At 49.1% G+C, this 26835-nt stretch overlaps 1 protein-coding gene across 6 annotated transcripts in view; it reads left to right on the plus strand.

Moving 5' to 3' along the window:
* Positions 1-26835, plus strand: part of UBR4 (ubiquitin protein ligase E3 component n-recognin 4) — a 2945062-nt gene that overhangs the window by 1329718 nt on the left and 1588509 nt on the right. For all 6 annotated transcript variants that reach the window (XM_069611069.1, XM_069611071.1, XM_069611072.1 and 3 more), the window contains exon 47: positions 22433-22596. In XM_069611069.1, the coding sequence (XP_069467170.1) occupies positions 22433-22596 (164 nt within the window). The remainder of the gene's footprint in view (positions 1-22432; positions 22597-26835) is intronic.

Consider the following 26835-nt stretch of genomic DNA (forward strand, 5'->3'; position numbering starts at 1 on the left):
GCTGCACTTTTTCTTCAATACAAAGGTGCTGTAAAAGCCTGAGAGAACTTACCTCTTGCTGTAGAGTTGCTTGCATCTTCTACTAGTTATAAGTCTAACAGTTTGTGGCCCTACATTGATGCTTCATTTTCTTCAAAGAATTCTAAAACATTGTGCAAAGACTTTTCTTAATTACCTCAAAGAAGTGCTTCAGCTCATATAGACTTTTGTCCATTGACTTTGGCTTAGCCTGTTCCACTGAATGACTCTTATTGGGGGGTCTGAAAGTTATTGGCTGCTTAAGAATATTTGTGGTCTCTTGTATGTTCTAATAACCTTTTCCTTTGACTTACTCCTAAATGATTCTAAATTCCACAGTGATATATTAATATCCTCTGCACCCTAGCTATTGAAGCCACCACCTGAAGGTGTTGGTTGCGTCAGTGGCCATCCCAAAAGGGTACTCACTGATTTAGAGATATTAAGAATGTGTATTTTGTGAAATATATTTGAGTGTTACGGTTATATTGCTCCCTTCTGAAGCAGGCTTACTCAGACTAATAAATTAATATTGTTTTATTCAAGAACCCTTGTGTGTAAGAGTTTATTTGAATACTTGTCACTGTGAATCTGTGTATCTGGCCTACAGCTCACATTGACCCCTCTTGAGATAAGCCCGCTGCTCAATAACGCTACCAACCTGTGTAGTACAGACTTGTACGGGTTCCTATTGCCAGGAGGTCACAGTTGTTGTAGTGCACCCAAAGGGTACTGCATACAATCTTGCCTTACAGTGCCAGTGTATCGGTGGCTTAAATTGGTCTGATATAATAGAAGAGATCGGAGCATGCTGAGAATCGATGGAAGTTTTATGTCCAAGAATCTTTTGATTAAATTCATGTATATACTGGCACTAATCAGTGCCCCTCAGGACAGGAGAACCCACTTGAGAATTGCCTTTGAATTCCTTCAGGATGGTGAACAATTCACATGTACTTGACTTGGCAGAGGATATCCGGTTATTATAGCTTTCTGATTTGGCAGCAATGATGGCTTGCTTCAATTTTGCTGCAAGACATTTATAGGTGGCGAGGTGGTGGGAGTGGGATTCTTCCTCCATTCTCTTTCTGCCCTGCGTTTGTCCCGAACGAAAGGTAATAAGGGAGTCCCCAAACCAAGAATTGGAGTTGGTTTGAGTTTTTACAATCAGGATTTCTTGGGTGCCAGAATGTCAACAACGTGATTAATCGTGTTGGTAAGATCATTTGAATTAGTGGAGGAATGCAGGGGTTTGAGATGGTGTAGCAAATGAGATGAAAAGAGTGAGAAAGTTTATTAAAATTTCTTAGGAGAAAATATGGTTGAGGAATCGCTTTGTGCGAAGGTGGAAGTCTATGCAAGCAGAGGTCGAATGAAATGTGAAAATGGTCTGGGGCAATGATCAATCTCCAAATCGGTTATGGTGACACAGTGGGTCAGAACCCAATTAAGCGTATGCCCGGCATTGTGTGTGGGTGCAAATACATGCTGGATGAAACCAATAGACTTAAGGGTGGCAAGTAAAGCAACAGCCCGTGTGTACTTGGGATCATTGGCCCAGGATTTGAGTTGGCTATGCGTTTCCTCTTCCACTATCTATTCTTGGTTTTATGACTTTCGGCCCACGGCTAGATCTCTTCTTGCGGGTCCCTCTGGTGTTAGTTCTTGCTTCTTGCTCCTGCTTCTGGACCTTTGGGCTCAAATAAGGACTTTGTTCGCTTTATTTTGAAACCACAGTGGGCCTATGTGATTTGGCCCATTTGATTGCTATGGGAGGACATTTGGACACGTATTAAACTCCTATGTGTGTTACTAAGTTACTTATCTGAGCTGAGATATGTTTGCATGGTCCCCTACTAGGCACTGGAGCTTGTAGTGCAAAGACTGGAATTGTAAACATTAAGTGCCTGTTTCACAGACATTTTCCTATGGCATTGAGACATTATAAAACACTTCCATGAATCAAGCCCTTAGTGATTTTGATTTTTTCAATGTTTTAATATATTAAATGCCTACAGTTCAATCATTGCTTAGGAAATGTTAAATTTCAGAATCCACTCTGAGGGTGGATTCTGAGAGGCCAACCTAATATGGTGAACAAGGAAGACAAGATGTCTAGACAAACCCAGTCAAGGAAGTGTAGGAGAGCAATGATATGATATGGCATTTGTAACGCGCCTATACACAAGTGTTTCAAGGCGCGACGTGGCAGGGAGGGGGGAACAAGGGGAAGACAGACAACGATCCTACTAGGCCAGGTGTCATTCAGACCGCGCAAGTGCAGGGGTAGTGGGAAGGGTAAAGTGCAAGGGGAGGGGGGGGAAGTGCAGTACAAGTAAGTAGAATAAGTAAATAAATAGGGCCAGCTGGTGGCAAGTGCAAGGTAAGTGCAGACAAGTGCTGGGAAAGGGGGGGCTGTAGGGATACAGAGACAGTCCCTCAGTGCAGGGGTTGCCAGGGAGGCCGTGCAAGAGGAGAGTGGCTGGGCCCAGGACCGAGGTCGGGGAGAGTGGCCCAGTTGCAGATTCGGTGCAGATTCAGTCGAGAATTTAGCAAGGGAGAGAGGAAGCAGAAGCAAAGAGGAAGGTTTTGAGGTGCTTCCGGAACCGGAGATGGTTCTCCTCAAGTTTCAGGGAGGCAGGAAGGCTGTTCCAGAGGGAGGCCCCTGCCACGGCGAGAGATCGACCCCCAACTCGTTGCTTCGAGAAGCGGCTGACCCTGAGGGAGTTGGAGATGGATGAGCGAAGGGCTCTGGAAGGAAGATATTTAGGAAGAGAGAGTTGAAGGTATTTAGGCCCCAGGCCCCAGAAGGCCTTGTGGACAATGCAGAGGGTTTTGAACTTAATCCTCGGAGCCACTGGGAGCCAGTGTAGAGATTTCAGTCCTGGCGAGATACGGTCCCTGGGCTTGAGGCCAAGGACAAGTCTCGCAGTTCTGTTCTGGATGAGTTGCAGGGGGCAGAGAGTGGAGGCAGGCACATTAAGATAGAGGCGTTACAGTAGTCCAGCTTCGAGAGAACCAGGGCTCGGGAGACAGTGAGCTTCTGGGGGAAGGTGAGGAAGGGAAGAATACCTCTGAGGAGGTGCAGCTGGTAGTGACACTTCTTAGAGACGTCAGATATATGAAGAGAGAAGGAGAGTGTGGAGTCGAAGATGATCCCGAGGTTTTTTGCCTTGCAGGTAGGAGCAGGAGGAGGGCCAAGCGAGGCTGGCCAGAGAGCTACAGGGAAGGAGGGAGTGGGTGTGCCGATGAGTAGAATCTCAGTCTGACTAGCATTAAGGCAGAGGTCATTGGCGGTACACCATTCCTGGATGGCAGACAGACAGTCAGAGATGAGGGAAGGAAAGGAGGAGGCCGAGGGTAGCCTGAAAATGAGCTGGGTGTCGTCCGCATAGCACTGAAAGTAGGGGCAGAGAGCGGCGATGCGGTGGGCAAGGAGTGCCAGATACTGGTTGAACAGCCAGGGAGAGAGATTAGATCCCTGGGGAACACCACAGGTGGAGAAAAAGATGTCAGAGAGGAAGGACCCAAGTTGGACCTGGAAGGGTCGATTGGAAAGGAAAGAGGTCAGCCACGCCAGAGCCTGACCAGTGATACCCAGGTCATCACGGAGACGGTTGAGCAGGATGGCATGGTTGACAGTGTCAAAGGCAGAAGAGAGATCGAGCAGAATGAGAACACAGAGTGTTGGAGTCGAGGTTCAAGAGCAGGTCCTCACGGATGTTCAATAAGGCTTAGACTCAGGACAGGATGCAAGAGTGGTTTTAGGGCGACAGTGAGACACACAAACAGCACTCCAATAATTGCAGTTAGACAGAAGTGTACAGAAACCTACATTTATTTATTATGAACTCGTAGTAAATGATCATCATGCAAGTATTATCACTAAAATATTATCAAACACATATATACCTTCACCTTTGAGGGTTCTCCTGACAAAACACCAACACCTACGTTTTAGAAACCGTTCTGCAATTGTAGCAGAGTTAGAAGCCACACTTCTAACTATAAATAGTAAAGTAAGTGAAAACCAAAGGAACAGTCACGTTCAGTACCAGTAAACACAGTTAAGCAATGTAGGTAGAACACAAGACATGGTCCCTAGCACTTAAGCACGAGAGATAGGGTGAAGACTTTTCCCCTTATGCAACAATATGGGGAGGGAGCAGGAATAGTATAACTTAACCCACTTACTATCATACCTTCAGGGATCACTTCAAGCATTCCTGAAAACACTGGGTCCACTTGCTTCTGTCGTGTCCAGTCAAGGGAGGTCAGCAGTTGTGGGTGCGCAGGTCAATTTCGGCTTAGGGAATCGGTTAAGTTAGTATGCTGTTCATTTTCTGTGAATACTATTCTGAAGACTGTATAGCTGGAAACCCTTGGCTCGGATAGATGCAGACCTTTATGGGACAGGCGACCTCAGGAGACCTCTAGGACACGAAGAAGGTGGGATTCTGCAGGCGCTACGACGGTCCGGCAGCGACGGGCAATCTTCGTAGAATGAACAACGGAGGAAGGCCTGCACAGTTTCTCTTTATAAGAGCTCGATCTGTAGAAGCAGACGTCTTGTTGTACAAGTTGAAGAGACACCAAGGTACTAGGGTGCACTCTGAACAGTGATGGCTGGAGGGGGGTAGCCAAGGAGAGTGTGTGTCAGTTGCCACCACGATAAACATATTGCCACAGCATGTACGAGGGTATAAGGGACCAACAATGTCTATCCCTATCCCCCTAAAATGGCATTCCCACTAATGGTGTAGAAGGGGCTTGGATTGTTGCTCCACTTTTGCCAGACAACTGACAAGTGGTGCAACTCTTGCAGTGCTTTTCTACTTGGCCCCTCATCTTGTATCAGTAGAAATACATGGATTATCACTCCTTGGTCCTCTTTGTTCCCAGGTGACCTGATAAGGGACCTCCTCTGTCGACTGCACCAAGGAGGGTCTCGTAGCCTGGGGAACCATCAACCTCTTATGGTCTCCAGCTGAGGGCTTTTTGGGTTCACAATACAGCATCCCATCTTTCTAAATAAATCCTATGTTTCCCTGGGGCATCACCCTCCAACTGGGAATAGGTCTGTCTCTTGAGGCTGTACAATGATGGGCACTCACGTTGCCTCTTATTGAGTTTGTCCCTCGATGGACCTCCTTCTGAAAGTAAACTATTCAATTCTGGGTGATCGTCAGCGTTCGGAATCACAGGCAACGCCTCTCCTCATCCGGTTCATGTGTTGCTCATTTACCTCAACTGTAGTTGCAGGTACTTGAGGGTAAAAAGTTTTCATGACATTCTTTGGACTTTTCAACGTTTTAGCCTTGGGTTTCCCCTTTGGTTTAAGCCGGGCTTTTTACTTCATAAGTTGCCTCTTCCAAGTCATACACTCGAAGCCTCAGTCTTCATCGACCACCTCATCCTGGGCTCTGCTAGGCAAGGAGGAGAAGATCTTAGAGGCATATGGAAAGGTCTATTCCAACGCCTCACTGCACCTTCGTCCGGCGAATGCGGATGCCATGCTTGCAGCTGTTAACCAGAGGCTTTGGTGCGAAATAGCGGACTTCCTTCCAGAACTTCTGGTGCACAGTCGGGCACACTTCCAGGCAGGGCTGGCAGAAGCAAAGATGGTGGCTCAAGATATCATGGAGTCCACAATGGTGCATATTGACACCTCTGGACGGGCCATCTGCATCGCCACAGACATGAGAACTGTTTGACTCCGGGCTACCAAGTTCAACCCGGATATCCAGGAGCGCATATTGGACCTTCCATTCGAGGCTAGCAACCTTTCATTCCACCACGGACGAGGAACTGTCCCCAGACTGCAAAATCCTTATCCATCCTTACGAAGTCCACACCCAAAACATACAGTCAAATGCACCAGCGATCCGACAAGGGTCGGGACTTAGGTTGGTTCCGGGGCTTCCAAGAACGTCAGTCTAGACAGCCGAACCGCTCTCCGAGTCAGCACCACCGCAAACAGCACAAGGTGTGGAATAAGGGATTTTTTTTCAGTCACCCTCCGCAGCCTCGACGGGGGAAAAAAGGCATGACACTCACCCCCGGGTCCATGAGTCTCCGCTGGGGGGTCAGGCTTGCCTTCCACACACACAATTGGCGTGCAAAGTTTGTAGATCCCTGGATCCTATCAGTAGTTTCCACGGGGTACCACCTACCAGTCTCTCCTTCTCCTCCCCTGCGCTCCCACAGATTGAGACAGCAACTCTGTTGGTGGAAATTTGATCACTCGTAGAGAGCCAGGCAGTGCAAGACGTCCCAGCCTCCCAGCGGGGTATGGCCTTCTACTCCATGATTGTCGCAATACACAAGAACCAGGCTGGCCTGAGAGTTGTGTTGGACCTTTCCACCCTGAACCTTTCCCTCCCGCTTCAAAAGTTCAAGATGGTTGCCCCAGCGCTTATTGTGGAGACACAGTGCAGGGGAGACTGGATATGCTCCCTGGATCTGACAGACGCTTACCGGTTCAGGATCAGAGGCTTCCATTTCCAATACAAGGTTCTACCCTTGGGCCTCAGTTCAGCCCCCAGGGTCTTTACCAGGCTTATGATTGCAGTGGCAGCCCTTCTCAGGGCCCAAGGTCACCATGTCTATCCGTACTTGGACGACTGGCTCGTGAGGGCGAGATCCCCGGAGGCGGTCCATCATACCTCCTCTGCCTTCATGAACATGACTTTAGATTCTCCATCAATCTCAAAAAATCTCAGTTGGAACCGACACAGAGGCTAACATTCCTGGGCCTCAAATGGGATAACAGATACAAGAGTGTTTCCCCACAGACGACAAGATCTCAGCCATCAAGAAGGCCACAAATAATTTTCTCAACAGAGGTGACCTCAGCATGGTGGTACCAGCACCTCTTGGGCCTCATGGCGGCATGTCTTCTGGCAGTGTCTTACACAAGACTCAAAATGAGGAGATTACAGCTGCACTTCGCAGCCTCATGGAATCGGGAGTGGGGTAAATAGGCAGAACGCGTCAGCATTCCTCCCTTTCTACACCAGGACCTAGTCTGGTGGAGCATGGACTGCAACCTGAGGATAGGCAGGCCATTCCTACAACCCGCTCTGCAGGTTACCATCACCACGGACTCGTCCTTGGATTGCTGGGGAGCGACCCAGGATAACCACAGCGTCCGCAGAGTTTGGTCCCTTCAGGAACAGTAGGTCCATATAAATTGGCTAAAGCTGAAGGCATCTGGCTGGCTCCCAGGGCCTTCCTACCGCTCATCAGCGGCAACATGATCCTCATTCAGACAGACAACTCTACCAGCATGTACTTCCTCAACAAGCAGGGTGGCACCAGGTCCCCTTCTGTATGCACCCTGACATTCAACATCTGGGAATGGGCCCTGGCGAATGACATTCACTTGACAGCGATCCACCTCCCGGCGTAAGCGAACCTGGAGGTGGACAGGCTCAGCAGGCTGGGGGTGAACAATTATGAATGGCAATTAAATGATCAGTTCCTTCAGGAGATCTTCAACAGATGGGGTCATCCTCAGATGACCTCTTTGCCACCTGGTTCAACCAGAAGTGCCCTCCGTTCGCATCCTGGCAGGGATAGGGTCTAGGCGCTCTGGGCATCATTCAGGAGGCTAGGAGTGCTTCTACTAGAAGTCAGTACAAGAGCAAGTGGGCTAGGCTCTGTCACTGGGCCGACGCTAAGCGGGTCGACCCTCACTTGCGCACTGGACGATGTGCTGTAATTCTCCACTCACCTCGCAAACGCTGGAGTGCAGATAGACATGCCGCACCTATCTGGCGGCCATCGGAGCCTACCGGAACTCGAAGGACGTTTTCTCGTCCGCGAATCCACTGGTTAAAAGACATCTGATGGGCCTCACCAGGCTCTACCCGCCCTTCAAGAAGCCACACCCTGTGTGGGACCTCAACATAGTGTTAGGAGCCTTGGCGCCTAAACCCTTTGAGCCAATGGCGTCTGTGGACATCAGGCTAGTCACCATGAAGACAGCCCTTTTGGTGGGTGTTATGTCTGCACGGCATGTCAGTGAGATCCAAGCTCTGGTGGCGTCTGAGTCATACATTACCTTTCATAAGGACAGGGTGGTCCTCAGAACGCACCCCACGTTCTTACCTAAAGTAGTCTCGGCATTTCACCTTAATGAGGAGATGGTTCTCCCACTTTCTTTGCAGACCCCAAGGATAATGCTCAGAGGGTCCTGCACTGTTTAGATGTTAGGCGAGAGCTAAAGTTCTATCTGGACAGAACCAGGAGTTTTAGCAAATCCAAGGTTCTATGTATCACCTTTGGTGGGTCAAGGCCAGGACATCAGGCTTCCATACCAAGCTGGATGGTTGCAGCCATTAAGCAGGCCTATGCGGGGCAGCACAATCCACTTCCGGCAAGCATGCATGCCCACGCTATCAGGGCCAGGGCGGGCGCATTCCAGAGACACGTTCCGTGGCAGGTAATCAGCAGGGCGGCCACGTGGGCCACTCCCTCTGATTTTTGCAAGCACTACTGTTTGGATGCCGGCTCCAGGTCAGACGCGGCATTTGGGCAGGCAGTATTAAGGAACTTGTTTTCTTAAGGAGGGTCTCCTCTCCACCCTGGGGCTACATTCAGTTGTAATCGCCCATCAAGTATGGAGAAAAGGGAACCGGACGTAAGAGTAATTACAAGTTACTCACTGTAGTGACTAACATCGTTATTCCCCTTTCCTCCATACATCCCACCATCCTCCCCCCTAATAAAACTGGTGTCAATAGGCAATGGTAATATTGTCAATGTGTCTATGGGGACTGAGGAGTGGTGCTGGTGGGCGGAGTCAGGGGAGCGCATGCTCCCAGGGCTGCACCCCTCTACATTTAAAGGGGAAGAAGATTTTTTCTGGTGAAAGAAGTTCCGTCTCCCGTCGCTAGGGGCGACGCCCATGCAGTATGGAGAAAAGGGAACTAAGGACCCAGAGTACGTTGGTCACTATGGTGAGTAACTTGTAATCATTCAATTAAAAAAGGGAAACTGAGTTTCCCAGTACTGATAGTCTGAAGGACTGATAACAATGAGCAAAAGGCAAGAGAAGCGCAGCTGAAGGCTTTACTTCCCTTCAAAAGGTTGCAACATGTTTAAAAACGGAGCAAAAAGATGGGGTTCATGGAAACTATGGAGGGAAAGTTGCAGAACGAGAAATCTTTCCTAACACCAGAAAATAGGATCAGTTCTTCACCCGAATCCACATGCAATGTTCCTAGCAGCATGGTTCCTGAAAAATGAAAATTAAGTCACCTCAATTATAAGAGGACAACCTCCAGATTATCCAGAGAAGGGCTCCACGAGAACTCCATATACGAGCAAGAGGACAAGATTTTGTCACTGGTCTCAACAAAAAATGCTTACAATCGCTAAACTATTGTTTGGTTGATTAACTGTTTTTCTCTGCTTAGGAGTACAAGCCACTTGATAGTTGTAGAACCTATCAAGTGGCTATTCGAGCGTACAGAAATTCAGAGAGAGTGATCTTTTCATCAGCTAACCCAATAGTTAAACACGTGGATGGATTAACAAGATTGTACCCACCTATCGGAAGGCCACACGCAGTTTGGGATCTCATAGTGGTTTTACTGTCTTTTGCACATAAACCTTTTAAACCAACGGCATTGGTAGAAGTCAAAATGGTCACTTTTAAAACAGTATTGCTGGTAGCACTAACTTCGGCTAGGAGGATCAGCGAGATTCAAGCCCTTGTGCATGGGAGTAATTTTAGGGGGCACAGGGGTTTTTGTCCCTCCTCCCCAGATTCCCCCCCTTCAACTTTCTTTGCACGCCATTTTTTCCTCCTCATTTGGCAGGGTCTCATTTCTTTAGATGTCATGTTCCACACCACATTTTCAGTAAAGTTACTCCACTACCTTCGGTGCTTCAGAACCTTACCTACATTCAACAAGGACAACGTTTTATTACCATCACACAAGTCATTTCAACTGTAGGTGCTATCAGACTTCCACATCATTCGGGAAATAAATCGTTCTACGTTTTTCTCCAATTTGCAATCACAGGCAGAACCAGTTTTGCACTGTTTGGATGTCAGGTGAGCGTTGAAGTTTTACTTAAACAGGACAAACGATTTCAGGGCATGGGAGACCTTATTTGTAATTTTCGGTGGAAGTTCTTGTTCGGCAGAATCCTGTGCAGTTCCCTTGGGGAATACTGCAAAAAGATTGACTACAGGAGCAGCAGTAAACCCAATTGGTAGCAGTCTGCACCACCCAGATTTACCTGGTAGCTGTGGCTGAGCAGTCAGACTTCTCTCAAGAAGAGTTGGGCCGTATGCAGAGTATACACAATATGGTCAAAACACAGTAGAGCAAACAAACACTGACCAGAGCTTTGTATAAAAAGTATATAGTTATTTATTTAAAACACACTTTAGGCAATACACTAGCACTCTAAATGAAAAGTAATCTAAAACACAGTCAGGTAAGTATACACACCTCCCTTGGTAACTATCAGACAAGTCAAGGTTAAAGGACAACTATTTGTTAAGACAGAGGTGAGCGCTTAACCTATATGGCACTGCGATAGTTTAGGTTAAAAAGGGAGAGAAAAGGCAGAGCATAAAATAAAACCGTTCCCAACGCTTTTAAGAGTTCAGAGCAAGGGGGGGAAAGGCAGGTTATACTGTAGAGCCAAAGTTCATAGGCCAGGCCCACTTTAAATGGAGGAAAGCAAAATGTGCCTAGGATCACACGGTTTAAAGTGCACTGAAAGTCTTTGCAGAGTGTTCAAAAGAGGTTGGGGTGAGTCAAAAGATATATAGTTAGAAGGCCTAGAGCCAACCCAGTTTAGAAGCCAAGGATTTAAAGGTCACCTTTAGCAATCTGTGGAAAGGGAGGCCAGGCAGGACACAGTACCTTAAAGAGAAGGAAGCTCCAGCGGGGGCAGTTGTTCCTGGCAGTGGTTGAGGTTCGTGGTTCCGACCAGGGGAAGAGAAGATCTCGTCGAGGAGGTAACGTGGAATCGTTGCACTGCACAGGGATGAAACCAGCCGCGGAGTTCCCGATTAAAAGGTGCGGTCCTTTTATTTGCGGTCAAAAGTGGTGAGCTTGGCTATCCGGCCGCCGGCGTGCTTGACACTGACGATTCGACCAAGTGACATCTTTGGAAGCGTAAAAGGGCGAACTGGTTGGTCCTACCAGCTCAAAGGGAGAAAACTCTCCAGCAGAAGATTTTCTCTTGTCGTTGGAAAAGTGGTGAGTTCGTTGAAAATAGGGCTTCACCTGTGGTGTCGTCGGTTGCTGGTGGCTCAGCTTCTTCCCTCTTTGGATTCTTAGGTCCTGTGGTGACTTCTGAAGTTCCAGTCCCAAAGGCCCTGCTTTTATGCAGAAAAACCCCCATTCGTCAGCCTAGCTGTCAATCGCACATGCTAAGTGGTGAGCCGGGTGGTTCACCACTGGGCCAATCAGAGTAGAGTGTGACTTGGGTTGCTAAGGCAACGAAGTCCAGGGTGCCAATTCCCCCCTCCACCCTTCCTGTGGAACCCAGACAGAGTGGCACCATTTGGAGGGCTTCTGTGGAGAAGCCCGCCAAAATAGTAGAACAAAGGGCTCGAATCGAGTTCTGGCAAAATACCCAACCGGGGGTTTAATATTAAATAAATAAACCAGCGGTATCTTTAACATTGCACCAAAAAGTGGTGCGTTTTAAAATCAATGGGAAAATCCCATAGAGAATATTCCGTTGGAATATTTTGCGTGGTAACCACTGCCACCAGCCAGAAACTCGACGAGGCGGGACGTGACAGTGCCCCCTCGAAAACAGACCCAGGGGCAATCAAATTACCCCTTACCAGTACTTCCACAATATGATGGTTTGTACTGGTTCTGTTCACAATTTTGGACTAGTAAAGCCAATGGTGACTTTACATGCCCTAGGAGACAGTAGTCAGTCCCAGGGTATGGAGCCTATGTTTGGGGGTCACTGTGATACCCCTGTGGTACTGCACAGAGGGTGCTGTGTACCACACACACAGAAAAACAGATGATACCCTATGGAGTAAAAAAGAAACCCCATAGCCCATAAGCACATAAGTCAAAGACATAGCTCAAATCATGTCTGAGTGGGGGTAAAAGAGTCCCACTCTTAGCAGGAGAAAAAAAAAACCCAAAAATCCAGCAAAGCTGCTGGGGGACTCACTAGGTTTGGGAAATTAGCCTTATAAGAAAATTGTACCTAACACTTCTCCAAGTAGACAAGCCATGAAGGCATCCATAGCTATATGGATAGACGTGTGCATTTCAGAAGCTTACAAAGTGCATGGCAGAGCTCCTCTAGATGGAATTAACGCTCACGCTGTTAGGGCAAAGGCTGCAGCGGTAGCTTTCAACATGTGCCTTGTGAGTTTATCTGTAAAGCAGCCACCTGGGATACCCCATCAGCTTTCTGCTGGCACTACTTCCTGGATGTAAGTTTTATGGAGGACGCAGCATTTTGACAGGCAGTTCTCAGGAACTTATTTGCCTAGATAGCTGTATAATAAGCTCTATCCAGTAATTTCATCTCCTTTGGAATAGCTTATACATTATGGAGGAAAGGGAACTGGACTATATAAAGTAATATAAAGTTACTTGCCGTAGTGACTACTGTCCACTGTCCCCTTTCTTCCATACACTCCATCCCCAGCCCCTCAAATAGTTGTAGCTAGGGCTATCATTCTCGGCACGCTTGTCAAGGGGGACTGAGGTGTGAGGGGCGTGGTTAACATGCACACTCACACCTGTTGCGGCTCCTCTGCATGCCCAAATTTACTCTTGGAGGAGGAAGTGCAATTTGTTAAAGTGCAAAAGGCTCAGCTTCCGTCCCAGCTACCCTTACAATATGGAGGAAAGGGGGCTATGGACTAAAAGTACAGTAGTCACTACAGTGAGTATCTTTTTCCTGTTTCGACATAACTGTGCCCATTTCTACCTATCTGCTGCTGTGAGTACTTCTTGTTTCTGACCTTTTGTGGTTTTTCCTCACCTATTATGGTTGGCAGATAGGCAAGGAAACCAGCCCTGCATGAACAACATGTATGACAGAAATGCAGCATTATTTGTGCCTTTCCTGTCTCAGTGCTGCTGCTGGATCAGCCCGGAATCTGCCCAGCCGAAAGCCTAGACATAGATGCATCCTTGTGATTGCCCGTTAAACCACATTCTCAAATAAAAAGAGTGAATCCACAACATTACTTTGTTCAATGCTGGGATGAGTCTTTGAAGCACAAAAATGAGACCTCAATCCAAGCACTCTACTTAATTTGCATTGAAGATGGCTCCTGACAGTGAGCTCCTTCAAGATCTTTTGATACTGGAACCTTTTAACCATACAAGCACCCTTCAGTGGTCACTTATTCCCTTGACACGCTGGACCAACTAAGTCACCTGATCTGCCTGCCTGCTTGGTGTGACCCTCTGCCGGATTGGACACTAAGGCAAGAAACTACTGGTAAGTTACCTCACAGCCATGAGACCAACAGATAACTCCACAACAGATGGAGGTTGACTTTCTGTGATTATTTGGGTTTCCCACATAAAAGGGATGAGCTGTAGACTGTGTCCTATGGGATGGGCTTCATGGTTTTCCAACTTGGGCTTTCCTAAGGTCTTTTAACCTCCGTCCTTCCAACTTCCCGAAAAGTCTGCCTGCCTCCTTTGGCAGGAAACAGTCATTCAGTCCCTGGGATTTGTAGCATTTCAATACTGATTTCCACCCTAAAAATCATAATTCACTGATAACCATAAGCCTCTCCGTGGCTTTCACAATCCTAAAAACGGAGTTTCTAGGGATTAACTCTTTCTACCCTCTTTCTTTCACTTCTGTCCTCCCTACCTTAATTCTCTTCTTGTCCTCTCCCCTATTCTTTTATGCAACCCACTGCCTCCTAGTCACTCTGTATGTTCTCTCTTTTCACCTTTTTCTTCTCTTGCCTTCACCATCTCATCCATTCTTCTCCTCGGATCACTCCGCTTTCTGCCTCTTCTTATCTTTTCCTCTTTCACCCCCTTTGCTGCACTTTTTTTCCTTCCATCTTTTTCCATTTTTCTCTTACTCTTACGCCCTGTCCCCTTTCCTCCATACTGTATGGGCGTCACTCGAGAGGGACGGGAGACGGAACTTTTTTCACCAGAAAAAATCTTCTTCCCCTTTAAATTTAGAGGCACAGCCCAGGGAGCATGCGCTCCTCTGACTCCGCCCACCAGCGCCACTCCTCAGTCCCCTTTTCCGCATTGACAGGAATGGGCCGCTTTCACCAGCACTCTTGGGTTGGGCTTCGGCCATGTAATACCACACACTCTTCCCCGGATATTCTTTTATCGTTGTCTTTTTCTTTTCAATTGGGTACTTGGTCCTCCGATGCCACGCTCCTCCCCGGCACATGTCGACTTCAGTGGGCTTCAGCAGGTGTTCAGCCTGCAAGGGGCTTGTCCCTACATTCGACCCCCATGCCCTTTGCCACTGCTGCCTAGGCCCCGACCCCGGCTGGGAAGGTTGTTCCTCGTGCAACGCACTGACTCCACGGGTGCTGAAGAACAGGCTAGCTAGGTGGAGGGCGCTCTTCCAGAAGTCACCTCCGGAGGACCTAAAGTACTTCGTCAAACATCGATCGAGGCCAAAGGAAAGGCCTCTATTTACCATCGCACCCCGTAAGGACGACTCCTTCCCAAGGGAGCACCCGACCAGGAGGAACCTGTTGTGCTCTAGCACCAGTACACGCACCAAGGCTATTCCAGCTACCGGCCTCACGGCCAAGGGGTCTCCGGATCCTTCCGGGTTCAGTGCTGAGGGACCGCAAGGTTCTTTTACCGGGGTTACTCCCGAGGGGCAACGCCCTAGTACTGGCATCATCTTTGAGGGGGCGCCTCCACGCAGCACTACCGGCAGCTCTGCCAAGGGCAATGCGCCTTCCAGGTTACGTCCTGAGGTGTGGATAGGCTTTGTGTTTCAACACCAAGCGTCTCAGACGGGGCTGGCACCACGACTTCAGCACGTGGCAAGCAGCTCGACAAAATGGCCGCCAAACCAAACAAGATGGCTGCTCGTCCGATACCTCCTCTTGCGGTCAGGTGGAGGAAAGAGTCACAAGGTGGGACTGGTATCAACCAGGTGCGTGGCCTACAGTTTATCCATCGGCAGCGCAGGGCAGGTTTCCCCTGCACCCCAGGCAGTGTGTGCCCCAGCCCTAGTTGCCCTTAGCCACTCCACCAATATCACCTGCCACCTCTACAGCCTCCGAAGACAGGTTCTTCGAAAGGTTCTCAGGGCTGATGCAAACTCCCCACATGGGGGGGGGGGCATCCTCCGGGACGCCATCAGGAATATACTCCCTCAGGTCACCCCACAGGCATCCATAGTCATTCCTCCTACGGCTCCGGTGCCGCAGGCCCCTGCACAGCCGCCGCTTCTCCAGCCGGCTCCTCCGATTCCAGCTTCCCTGCCTCCCACAGTGCAGGCGGTTTCATACCAGCCTCCGCAGCAGCCACTGGCTCCGATCTCCATACCACAGCCCACGGTGCCCAACACTCCTCCAACAGCTCCGGACCCTGCGAGCACCCTGGTGGAAACAAACGAGGAGGAGGACCCCGACACACCATCGTCAGCCAGGACCTTCCACGAACGCCTTGCAGGTTTGCCAGAGTATTTGGGCCTTCCTCAGCCCGAAGTAGAGCAGCCCAAGGAAGGGGTCTTGGCGGAAGTCCTCGCCCTACCAAAACAGGGATCCCGATGCAGTAAGACGTAGTTGCCCTGGCCAAGAAGGGGTGGCTCAAGCCGCCCTCGGCCCAGCCTGTCAATCGGCGCCTGGACACCAAGTACAGGCAGAAGAAGGGGGACACACTCTTGCTTTCGGCGCATCCTCAACCACACTCTTCCATGATTGCTGCAGCGTCACTCTATTCCAAGCCTCAGTTGTCCTCTGCCACCTCGTCCTCGACGCTGCTAGCCAAGGAGGATAAGATCTTGGAGGCGTATGGGCAAAAGCTGTACACCAGCGCCTGCTTGCACCTACGTCAGACCAACGCAGATGCCATTCTGGCCGCCACTAACCAAAGGCTCTGATGGGAAATGGCGGACTTCCTCCCAGAACCTCTGGTACAGAGCCAATCGCGCTTCAAGGCGGGACTAAGAGAATCCCGACAGGTAGCGCAGAACATAATGGAGTCCACCGTGGCCCACATCGATACCTCTACCCGGGCCATCTGCATTGCCACAGACATGAGAAGAACGGCCTGGCACTGGGCTACCAAGTTTAATCCTGATGTCCAAGAACACACATTGGACCTTCCCTTCAAGGGTAATGACCTCTTCCACTCCACCACGGACGAGGAATTAGATAAAAACTTTGCGGTTTGCGAGCTGTTCTTTTTATCTCTTCTTACGAAGGCCACGCCCAAGGCCTACACCCATTCGCTGCAATGCTCCAACGAGGGGCGGGCGTTTGGTGGGTTCCAGGACTTCCAAGAACAGAGATCCAGGCAACCTGACCATTCTCGAGTCAGCATCTGAGGAAACAACAAAGGGGTGGGGGTTGCAAGGTTTTTTTCCAATCCCCCTCCTCCGCAGCAGCCTCAGAGGGAAAGAAGGCATGACACGCCCCCTTTGGGTCCACGTGTCTCCGGTGGGGGCAGGCTTGCCTTACACATGCCATTTTGGTGCCAGATTTTTTCAGACCCCTGCTTCCTCTCCGTAGTCGCCACGGGGTACTGCCTCCCTCCTCCACTCCTCTCCCACAGATTGGGACAACTCTGCTGGCGGAGATCCGGTCGCTCTTCGAGAGCCAGGCAGTGGCAGAAGTCCCAGCCTCCCAGCGAGGATTGGGCTTCTAAGCCAGGATTTTCACCATAAAGAAGAACCACCAGGCTGGCTTGAGTTATGTTGGGCCTTTCCACCCTCAATCTCTCCCTCTCTCTGCTAAAAATTACGCCAGCTCTTCTTGTGGAAACTCTGGACAGGGGAGACTGGATGTGCTCCCTGGATCTGAAGGACGCTTATCTTCACGTCCCGATTTGTTAGCCGCATCGTTCCTTACTGCACTTCAGGATCAAGGGCTTCCATTTTCAATACAAGGTGCTACCCTTCGGCCTCAACTCGGCGCCCAGGGTATTTACCAGGGTAATGAATGCAGTGGCTGCCCTCCTCAGGGCCCAGGGCCACCACGTCTACCCATACCTAGACTGGCACATCCAGGCCACCTCTACGGAAGCGATTCAGCATACTGCCTCTGCACTGATGAACACACTCTATGACCTGGGGTTCACTATCAATCTCAAGAAGTCTCTGAGGCAGCCCACGAGGAGACCTTTTTGGGCCTCATCTGGGACACAAGCTCCGTTGGAGTCTTTCCCTCGGAGAAGATTGTGGCCATCAGGAGAGCTACAGCTCACTGCCTCTCCAGGCCTCTCACCACGGCCTGGTGGTACCAACACCTACTGGGTCTTCTGGCAGCGGCCCTCTTGGCCGTGCCCCACACAAGATTCAGGATGCAGTTATTACAGCTGCACTTCGCAGCCTCATAGACCCGGGAAAAGGGCTCCCAAGAGGAGCCAGTCAGCAGTACTCCCTTTCTCCTCTCGGACCTCCAATGTGGAAGGGCAAGCCCTTCCGACAGCCGGCCCCTCGGGTCACAGTTACTACGGACTCTTCACCAAGCGGGCTGGGGAGTCACCATGTACAGCCACAGCGTCCATGGAGTCTGGGCTCGGAAGGAGCAGGAGTCCCACATCAATTGGCTAGAATTGAAGGCCATATGGTTGGCCCTCAAGGCCTTTCTCTCTCATCAAGGGCAAGACCGTTCTTATCCAGAAAGATAACTCCACCAGCATGTACTATGTCAACAAGCAGGGCGGCACCAGATCCCCTCCGCTGTGCAAGCTAGCAGTTAGCATGTGGGAATGGGCTCTGCAGAACAACATCTACCTCATGGCTGTCCACCTCCCAGGGGAATCCAACCTGGAAGTGGACAGGCTCAGCAGACTGGGGGCGGACAATTATTAGTGGCAAAGGAACGACCTGGCACTTTTTTTTTTATCTTTGTAAAGATGTAATTCATTTTACTACCAAAAGCAAAATAAAAAACATTAAAAAAAGGAGATCTTCCTCAGGTGGGGGCATCCCCAGGTGGATCTATTTGCCTCCCGGGACAACAGGAAATGCCAACAGTTTGCCTCCTGGCAGGGGCAGGGCTCCAGCTCTTTGGGCGACGCATTCCAGATACAACGAAACGACATGACAGCATATGCCTTCACGTCCACAACCATGGTCCACAGGGTGCTCTGCAAAGTAAAGGAATCCCGGGAACCTTGGAATCATTCTGATAGATCCCTGGTGGCCGACAAGACTGTGGTTCTTTGAGCTTCAGCCTATGGGACAAACCACCCATTCACCTGCGGCTGGGCCCAGCTTCTCTCCTTGCCCAGCAGGGGGCCATGGTACTCCACCCTGCTCCTCACAAGCTAGCCCTCGCAGCGTGGTTCCTGAGCAAATCACGCTTAAACACTTAGGCCTATCTCAGGCTACTCTAGAGATCCAGGGCGCTAGAAACAAGGCTAATGGGAGCCAATTTAAGAGTAAATGGTCTAGATTCTGTCATTGGGCCGACTCTAGGGAGATCGACCCTCTTAAGTACACCTTGGACGACGTGGTCTCCTTTTCAGCACACCTCGCCCACTCCGGTGTGCAGGTGGATACATGCCGCACTTATCTGGCAGCCATAGGGGCTTACAGGAATTCGGAGGCGGGCCTCTTCTCCTCCTCCAACCCGGTCGTTAAGTGACATCTGGACGGCCTCCACAGGCTTTACCCGCCTATAAAGAAGCCACACCCCGTGTGGAACCTCACTCTTGTCTTGGACGCCTTGGCGCACAAACCTTTTGAGCCTATGGTGTCTGCGGACATCAGGCTGGTCACATAAAGTCAGCTTTGCTCATGGGCCTCCCCTCAGCTCGCAGAGTCGGCGAGATCCAGGCTTTGGTGGCATCAGAACCCTACACCACTTTTCACAGGGGCAAGGGCGTCCTGCGGACGCACCCTGATTTCCTACCCAAGGTGGCCTCCTCCTTCCATCTCAACAAGGAAATAGTCTAACCCACTTTCTTCACCGACCCCAAGGAAGAGCCTCAGAGGGTCTTACACGGTCTGGATATCAGACGCGTGCTGAAATACTACCTGGACAGAACCAAGGACTTCCCCAAATCGGACGCCTTGTTTGTCACTTTTGGTAGGTCAAGGCCCAGTTATCAAGCCTCCATAGCAAGGTGGATGGTCGCGGCCATCAAGGAGGCCTATGAGAGGCATCACAAACCATTGCCAGCGAACTTGCTTGCCCATGCGGTCAGAGCCAATGCCACGGCCATCGCGTTCCAACGGAATGTGCCATGGCAGGTCATCAGCAGGGCAGCTACCTGGGCCGCCCCTTCGGCTTTCTGTAAACACTACTGTTTGGACGCAGCCTCTAGTTCAGACAAAGCATGCTGGTAGGCGGTTCTAAGGAACCTGTTTTCTTAAGGAGGGTCTCCTCTCCACCCTGGTGTTACATTCAGTTGTAATCGCCCATTCAGTGTGGAGGAAAGGGGACGGGACGTAAGAGTAATTAATAGTAATACACCGTAGTGACTAACATACTCTTAGTCCAAAGTCCCCTTTCCTCCATACGTCCCACCATCCTCCCCATAATAATACTGGTGTCATCAGGCAATGCTGATCATTGTCGACACGTCAATGGGGACTGAGGAATGGCACCAGTGGGCGGAGTCAGGGGAGCACATGCTCCCAGTGTCGCATCCCTGTGCCTCTAAATTTCAAGGGGAAGAAGATTTTTCTGGTGAAAAAAGGTTCTGTCTCCAGTCCCTCACGAGGTACGCCCATACAGTATGGAGTGAAAGGGACGATGGACTAAGAGTACGTTAGTCACTACGGTGAGTAACTATTAATTTCTGATTCACATCCACTATTTTCACACTTGTCCACCTCATCTGATCTTCACTCTCCTCTCTAACTTGTCTTCACTCTTTCATCCACCTCCTCCCTGCTTTCTCTCCTCTTTGCACTCCTCATTTTCCTCGGTTCTCTCTCATCTCCCTCATCTCATGACTGCACTGCCCCACTCTACTATTCACCCACATCACAACACCTCAAAAACAAGCACACACCTCTCCATAGCTGAAATCCCCTTTCAGAGACCAGCGGGGCAGCAGCCAATTCGAGTAATTGTCTGAATACCAGAAGCCGTGTTTGTGTCCTGCGATTAAGTGTGTTATGTGCTTGCGTACATCGTTTGCAAACTACTGGTTATCCAGCTGCTGTTTATTGGCTAGTTGACTGCTCCTCCAGCTAATGTCTATATACCTGTGTCTGCCATCTTCGAACAATTTGGCTTGCAAGACCAACTCAGGCAACTTTATACAAAAGTCACAGACTTAAATACACTAAATTACTTTAAGACAACATTTCTATTTCCAAGCGGACACTCGCATCAACCCACAGATGGGTTCTGCGAGTAGCACTCGTAAACATTTGTCTCCAAAAATGAGGGCTCTTCTACTGTACCACACGTACGTCTTCACCGGCAGGTCTGCTGGCAGCAAACCTACCGTTCCAAGTTCCTATATGCTCACCACTATACTGTTGCTTTCTAGGTATTGTTGGTGAGTTCCAATATTGGGGTCCGGGCTGCATATGAGTCTAGTGAAGTGGTGTGGGTCTGTCGTGAACCCCCATAAGTAACTCCCCTAGGTCTACATCACAGAGGAGGTGGCAGTTCCCATCCCCAGGGGTAACCCAGTTTCATCCCCTAGCCTCCCGCAGTGTGACCTTGTCATATTGGACACACCAACAGGTCTGGGGTTTACTACATTGGTCAATTATTACTTAATATGAATTGTTCTACAAATGCGTTGGTACCTGAAAAGCAAACATTGTTGCTGAATCTCTGTTGCTCGGCTCCCCACTGGTAATGTTAATTCTCCTTAACCCGGGCTAGTCCCAACAGCATCAGCCTTTTATGTATTTCTTCATTACTACATTTTCTTTAGGGGTCCACCAGTTCCCTGAAGCATCTGGGGACCCTTGCCAGAGGAGCTGCCACCGTATTACCAAAAACACAAAGCAGTTGGCCTCTCGTAACCCAAGGCGCACAGATTTTCAAACTGCCAAAACAAGTCCACAGTTAGAAATAACTGGTCCAGTTGAGGGGAACCCGACGTGAAACCTACCTTGAGCTAATCTTGTAGGGGCCCCATACTAATGTCCATGGGAACACCAGGGACTGCTCTTTTGATCCCAACAAAAGTAATAGAGACGGGCCAAGTGCTTATAAAAATCATTGCGTACCTGTCACGGTAGATTAAGTATATATAGAGTTTCAACCTTATGTAGACATACTCGCACATTTTGTCCCCTTTCTTCTATACTTATGGGAGACCCCTTATTGTGCTCATGCAGTGAGCAAGAAAACATTTCTGGTATTTTTAAACTCCCCTGTTCGTGCATGAACTGAATCGTGGGATCGTCGTTGGAAAGAGGATTATTGACTATGAATAAAGTAGTCATATTGGTGAGTATTTTTTGTATTTCTTTTATTTGAGCAAATAGTTGATTGTACTGCATTTCCGTTGCCAACTCACCTTTACTGACGAGTGCCTTGTCTGCTAGACCATAAGTATCCTGAAGGAGCTAAGGTCACTTGAAAGGCATTGTGAACTGCTTAAATGCGGTTTGTACTTTTGGGGCTTGAACACATACCTCAGGAGATTCCATCCTTTTTGTTTATTCACTTTGGTTTTCTTTCTTTGAAAAGTGTGATGTATTTTTGTAGTTCATCTCCTTCTACCTAAAAAAGCAGGGGTCTGCAACCCTTTGCTCTCCAGATGTTTTGGACTACAACTCCCATGATCCCTCACTATTGACTATGCAGGCAAGGGACAATGGGGTTTTATTCCAAAACACCTGCAGAGCCAAGGCTTGCACGCCACTTGCCTAACGGTACAGGTGGTATGCCCCCAGGTCAGCATTGCAGGCTTCAGCTTCAAATGCAGCCTGTTGGTGGGCCCTGTGAGTGTCTAGGTTACAGATGCTCATTGCGCCCACACATTTGCTCAGTGTTGGAGCTGGCATCTAGGCTCATTATCATATTGCTGGTGAATTAACTGTTCTAAGATCGCTACGGCTGTTTGTACTGATGCTTGCTTGCATAATTTGATGTGGCTGGGAACCCTTTCCTGTCAGGAAATTACCTGCTGTGTAATTGCAGAAGGGATGCATACATTCATGACATGTCTTTTATAAGGCTATGTTTTAGTTGCAAACCTACCCAAATCAGAAAGTACTCTAGCGAACACAATTGTTTTGATCGGCAGGCATCATCAGAGAGTATGTTGACCCTTTGCTTCTCTTTTGAATTTTGCAGCAATGCGCACTTCTAGTCAAGTGACCTTCCCCATTGACTTCTTCGAACACAATCAGCAGCTGACCGATGTAGAATTTGGTGGCAATGACCTTCTACAGGTGTACAATGCCCAGCAGATAAAGCACCGTCTCAATTCTACTGGAATGTATGTGGCAAATACCAAGGTGAGAAGCTCCTCTGCATTTTAATCACCACCCAATCCACCAATATTGTGTGTCCCAAGGTAAGAACTTCATCCAGCTACTCAAAACTGTTTAATCCCCCTCCTCCTCTTCAACAACAGTGAAAACCCCAACCAATACCAACAGCCCACAGCCATGGGTGTTTCTAGGTCGGGAAAAGATCCGGGCTACGCTAATGTCGGGACTGTCGGGACTCTGGGCTAGCTAGTCTTATGGTTGTAGCCCTTGAGAGTCTATCCGGGGCTACAACCAAAAGACCCGGGGCTATAGCCTCCTAAGCCCCCGCCCGCCTAGCAACGCCTCTGCCCACAGCACTCTACACCATAGAGAGGGTTATGTCCCCTGTTTCCCCACTTCTCCAGTACATGCACACCTACTGCAGTATGGTGAGGGCCTACTATTGGAATGATTTCTTAGAACACTCAATGTTAGTTGTCAAGATGGCAGTGCAGTGGTTGGGATACGTATAACACACAATAAGAGGTTGCTTATTTTAGGTGGGGTTTGCTCAACCCTGTGTTCAGGGAGTGAGAAAGACCTACTAGGAAGCAAAGTTTCCTCAAATCCACCCGCCTGGTGATAAATGTGACCTAGCATTACAGACTATACTATTAGGATGGAAGCAGGGTGTTTAAAGGCAGAGTTTTTCGAATGTAACCTTCAATAAGAGACTGTTTGCACAATATAGCAGTGAAAAATAGATCTGTGTAAATAAATGGTAATACAGGCTCCTAGTGAGTAACTTTGCAAAAGGGTTCCGACAACCACCTCCCTCTACCGTCCAAATGTTCGGAGCACCAGAGTCACCGGTGGGGTCATCTCCATCTGTTGGTTCCTTCATGGGATTCTTTTTTGATGTCTGTGATCCCCCTCTTGCATTGGTGTAGCAGGGACTCCTGCTACATATGTGGAGGGTGGACGGGGGCCAGCCTCGGCCCTTATCCTGACTAAAGTCAGTGATGCTGCTGCTGGCTGGCGCGTGGAAGGGGGCACTTCACCTCCCAGCTGATGTCAGATAGGAATCAAGACGCTCTCTCTCTGCTTCCTGCCTGAGCACTGTTAAGGTTATAACAAAGTCTCTATGGTATTTCAGAAAATAACATTTTCCAAATTCCTTTGAATGCTTTTATTAAAATACCAGAAAATATTCCAGAGTAATATTCTGATGTAGCCACCTGTGCATGCAAGATTTCAGATTGCTATGTTAACTGCTTCAAAGTTTAAAAAATGCTTACTTTGGTCACGTTTTGAATCGCTTTTAACATGGGGTTTTCCATCGGAACACTTTTTAGAATTTTTCGGCCAAAATCTCAGAATAGGCTGCTTTGATTTTCCTAATATTTTTCGTGGCCCCTAGATTTTATCTGGGATTGGTGCGCTGAAGTAAAATGTGAACATCGACTGGGCCAAATTTGAGATAATAACGTTGGAAATGTATCTATATATGCTGCATGCGCAGAATGAATGCACCTTTTTCATACGAATTGTACACACAGTGTATGGAATAAATGTATACTTTCAAAACAAACTGTCCATAGAGCATATGAGTTTTACAATACGTACATTGCACAAATAACCTCTCCTAAAAATTCAAATTAAAGGCAAGTCACAGCTGACATTGATGTCCATTTTAAGGTGATGGAATACATTTACACTTTTCATACAAATTGTACAAAGTGAGGGCCCCTACGACCTATGCTCCTCTGGAACACCCTGCTACCACATACACCCTTATGACACATCTTACTGCACACTTACAACACACATTCTAATGACACATACTCCTGACAAGTATGCCTGTGACACATGCTCTTATGAGTGCTGCTATAAAATGTGGATGTATGCCACTTGCTCTCACATTATATGATATATGATTTATAACGCGCCTGTACACAAGTATATCTAAGCGCGACAAAACAAGGCAGGGATGACAGAGGGGAGGACAAGCCACCAATCTTACTAGGCCTTGTGTCATTCATATTGTGCAAGTGCTACAATGCAAAGTGCAGGGGGAGTCGAGAGGGGGAAGTGCCAGGGAGAGGAAGGGGGGGGTGCAATCAGGGCAGCATTGCTCTGAGTAAGTGCAGCCAGGGCAGCACTGCTCGGGGAAAGCGCAAGGAGGCAGGGGGACAGTAGAGGTTAGTTACAGCCCCTATGTGCATGGTAGGACTGGAGGCAGTGCATGGGGGACTGATCATGGAGGAGCCTGGAACCTAGTGAAACTCTGAGGATACCAAGCAACCAGTCGGTGCAGCAGACAGGTAGGTCAGCAGGGGCGGGAGAGAGAAAGCTGAGGAGAAAAGGAAGTTCTTGTTGCTGCCTCCGGAACTTCAGGTAGTCCGGATCAAGTTTGATAGGGGCAGGGTGGCCATTCCAGAGTGAGGCACCTGCTGAGGAGAGAGATGTACCCCCACTCTCTGCCTGCAGAAGCGTCTGACCCTCAGAGTTGGACGTAGCTGAGCAAAGGACTCGAGAAGGAAGGTATTTTGGAAGAGAGTTGGATATAGTGACGGTCCTGGCCCAAGAAAGTCGTGTTGATGGTGCAGAAGGTCTTGAATTTGATACTTGCAGCCACCTGGAGCCAGTGGAGAGATTTCCGGGGTGGAGAGATAAAGTCCCTGGGCTTGAGATCATGGATAAGTCTTGCAGTCCTGTTCTGGATTAGTTGCAGAGGGCGGAGAGTAGAAGGCGGCCGATTGAGAAAAAGGCTGTTGCAGTAGTCCAGTCTAGAGAGAACCAGGGCTCTGGAAACAGTGAGCTTCTGGGGGAAAGTGAGAAAATGAAGAATACCTCTGAGGAGGTGCAGCTGGTAGTGGGCCTTCTTGGCAAGGTCTGTGATGTGAGGAGAGAGTGGAGTCGAAGAGGACACCAAGGTTTTTTTCCTCACAGGAAGGCGAAGGAAAAGGGCCCAAGGAGGGCTGACAGAGTGAGAGGGAAAGCGGGAGCAGGGATCCCAATTAGAAAGGATCTCCATCTTACTGGCATTAAGGCAGGTACCTGGTTTCAGCGGCCTGTAGTGGGTGGACTGTGCTGTCTGCCAACTGCGCCTAGACCAGGGAGCCCCAACTAATGAAATCAGGATGAGCACAATTTTGGCTTTGAATCAGTGCAACAAGCTTGGGAAAGAGAAACCTACGCCCCTACTGAACATGAAGGCACGCCCCTACTGAACATGAAGGCACGCCAGGAAAAATACAACCCTCCCCAGGGAAAAAAGGCCAAGAGATTTCTTGCAAGTGTGAGAATCCTGACGGTATCTCACTTGCTAGTCCCCGGGGATCTGTGATCCAGGTGGACAGGACACGACCATCACTATTGGATCCAGTTCCTGGGGGTGGACCAGTGGAGGAGGATCACCTGGATGAGGGGTCTTCGGGGAGTGGAAGTGGGACTCCGACAGGCGAGATGCGGTACCCACTTCCCTGTACCACCTTTTCCCCATCCTACCCCATAGGATACCCCATAGAAACTCTACCCCTACCCCCCTTTTTCCCAACACTTACTTTCCTACACTGTGGCAAACAAAGGACTAACACCAGAGACGTTTACCTGACATGTCCCAACACAAGGGTCAGGCAAAGTCAGGCAATTGACAACAACTACACACACACACACCTGATGGCCCTTTCTCTTCCCCACATGTATAAAAGGTGAAGCACAGAAGTACACTTTGAGCAAGGCCAATTGGAACCGGCCGTTACAAACAGAGACAAAAGGTGTCGAGACCAGAAAGGACAACAAGGAGGGAAGTGCTCTTGCCTTTTTCAACCCAGACCTGCGAAGCCTCCGCAAAAGGAATCATAAGACTGGGATATACAGCTTGTGCGTGGTGTGGCGGATGTCAACGGTGCACAGGGGCCTCCCGCGCTGACAGCCAGGCGGGGAGGCATGCTGGCTACCGTGGTACCATCCTTGACTCCAGAGACGAGAAAAGCCAAAGAGTTCAGCACAGCTGGTGAGTTGGAGAGAGCTGATAAGCCGTACTGTGTTGATCTAAAGGTTGCAATCAGCAAGATATTGTGAACACAAGACCTAGTGAACAAAGGACATGTGTGTGTTTTGAACTTTAAAGGAAACCTAGATAAGGTCCAGATGCAGTGGTCCGATGCCACAGGGCATTCATTCTAAAGACTCTGACCGGGACCTGTTTGTTGAAACTACTGAAACCTGAAGGCCTTAGGAGAACCGCAAGGGAAAGTTCAAATTGACCATACCGGGGTC

The sequence above is a fragment of the Ambystoma mexicanum genome, chromosome 8 (genome assembly GCF_040938575.1).
Source record: "Ambystoma mexicanum isolate Mex_15411 chromosome 8, UKY_AmexF1_1, whole genome shotgun sequence".
NCBI classification, from domain to species: domain Eukaryota; kingdom Metazoa; phylum Chordata; class Amphibia; order Caudata; family Ambystomatidae; genus Ambystoma; species Ambystoma mexicanum.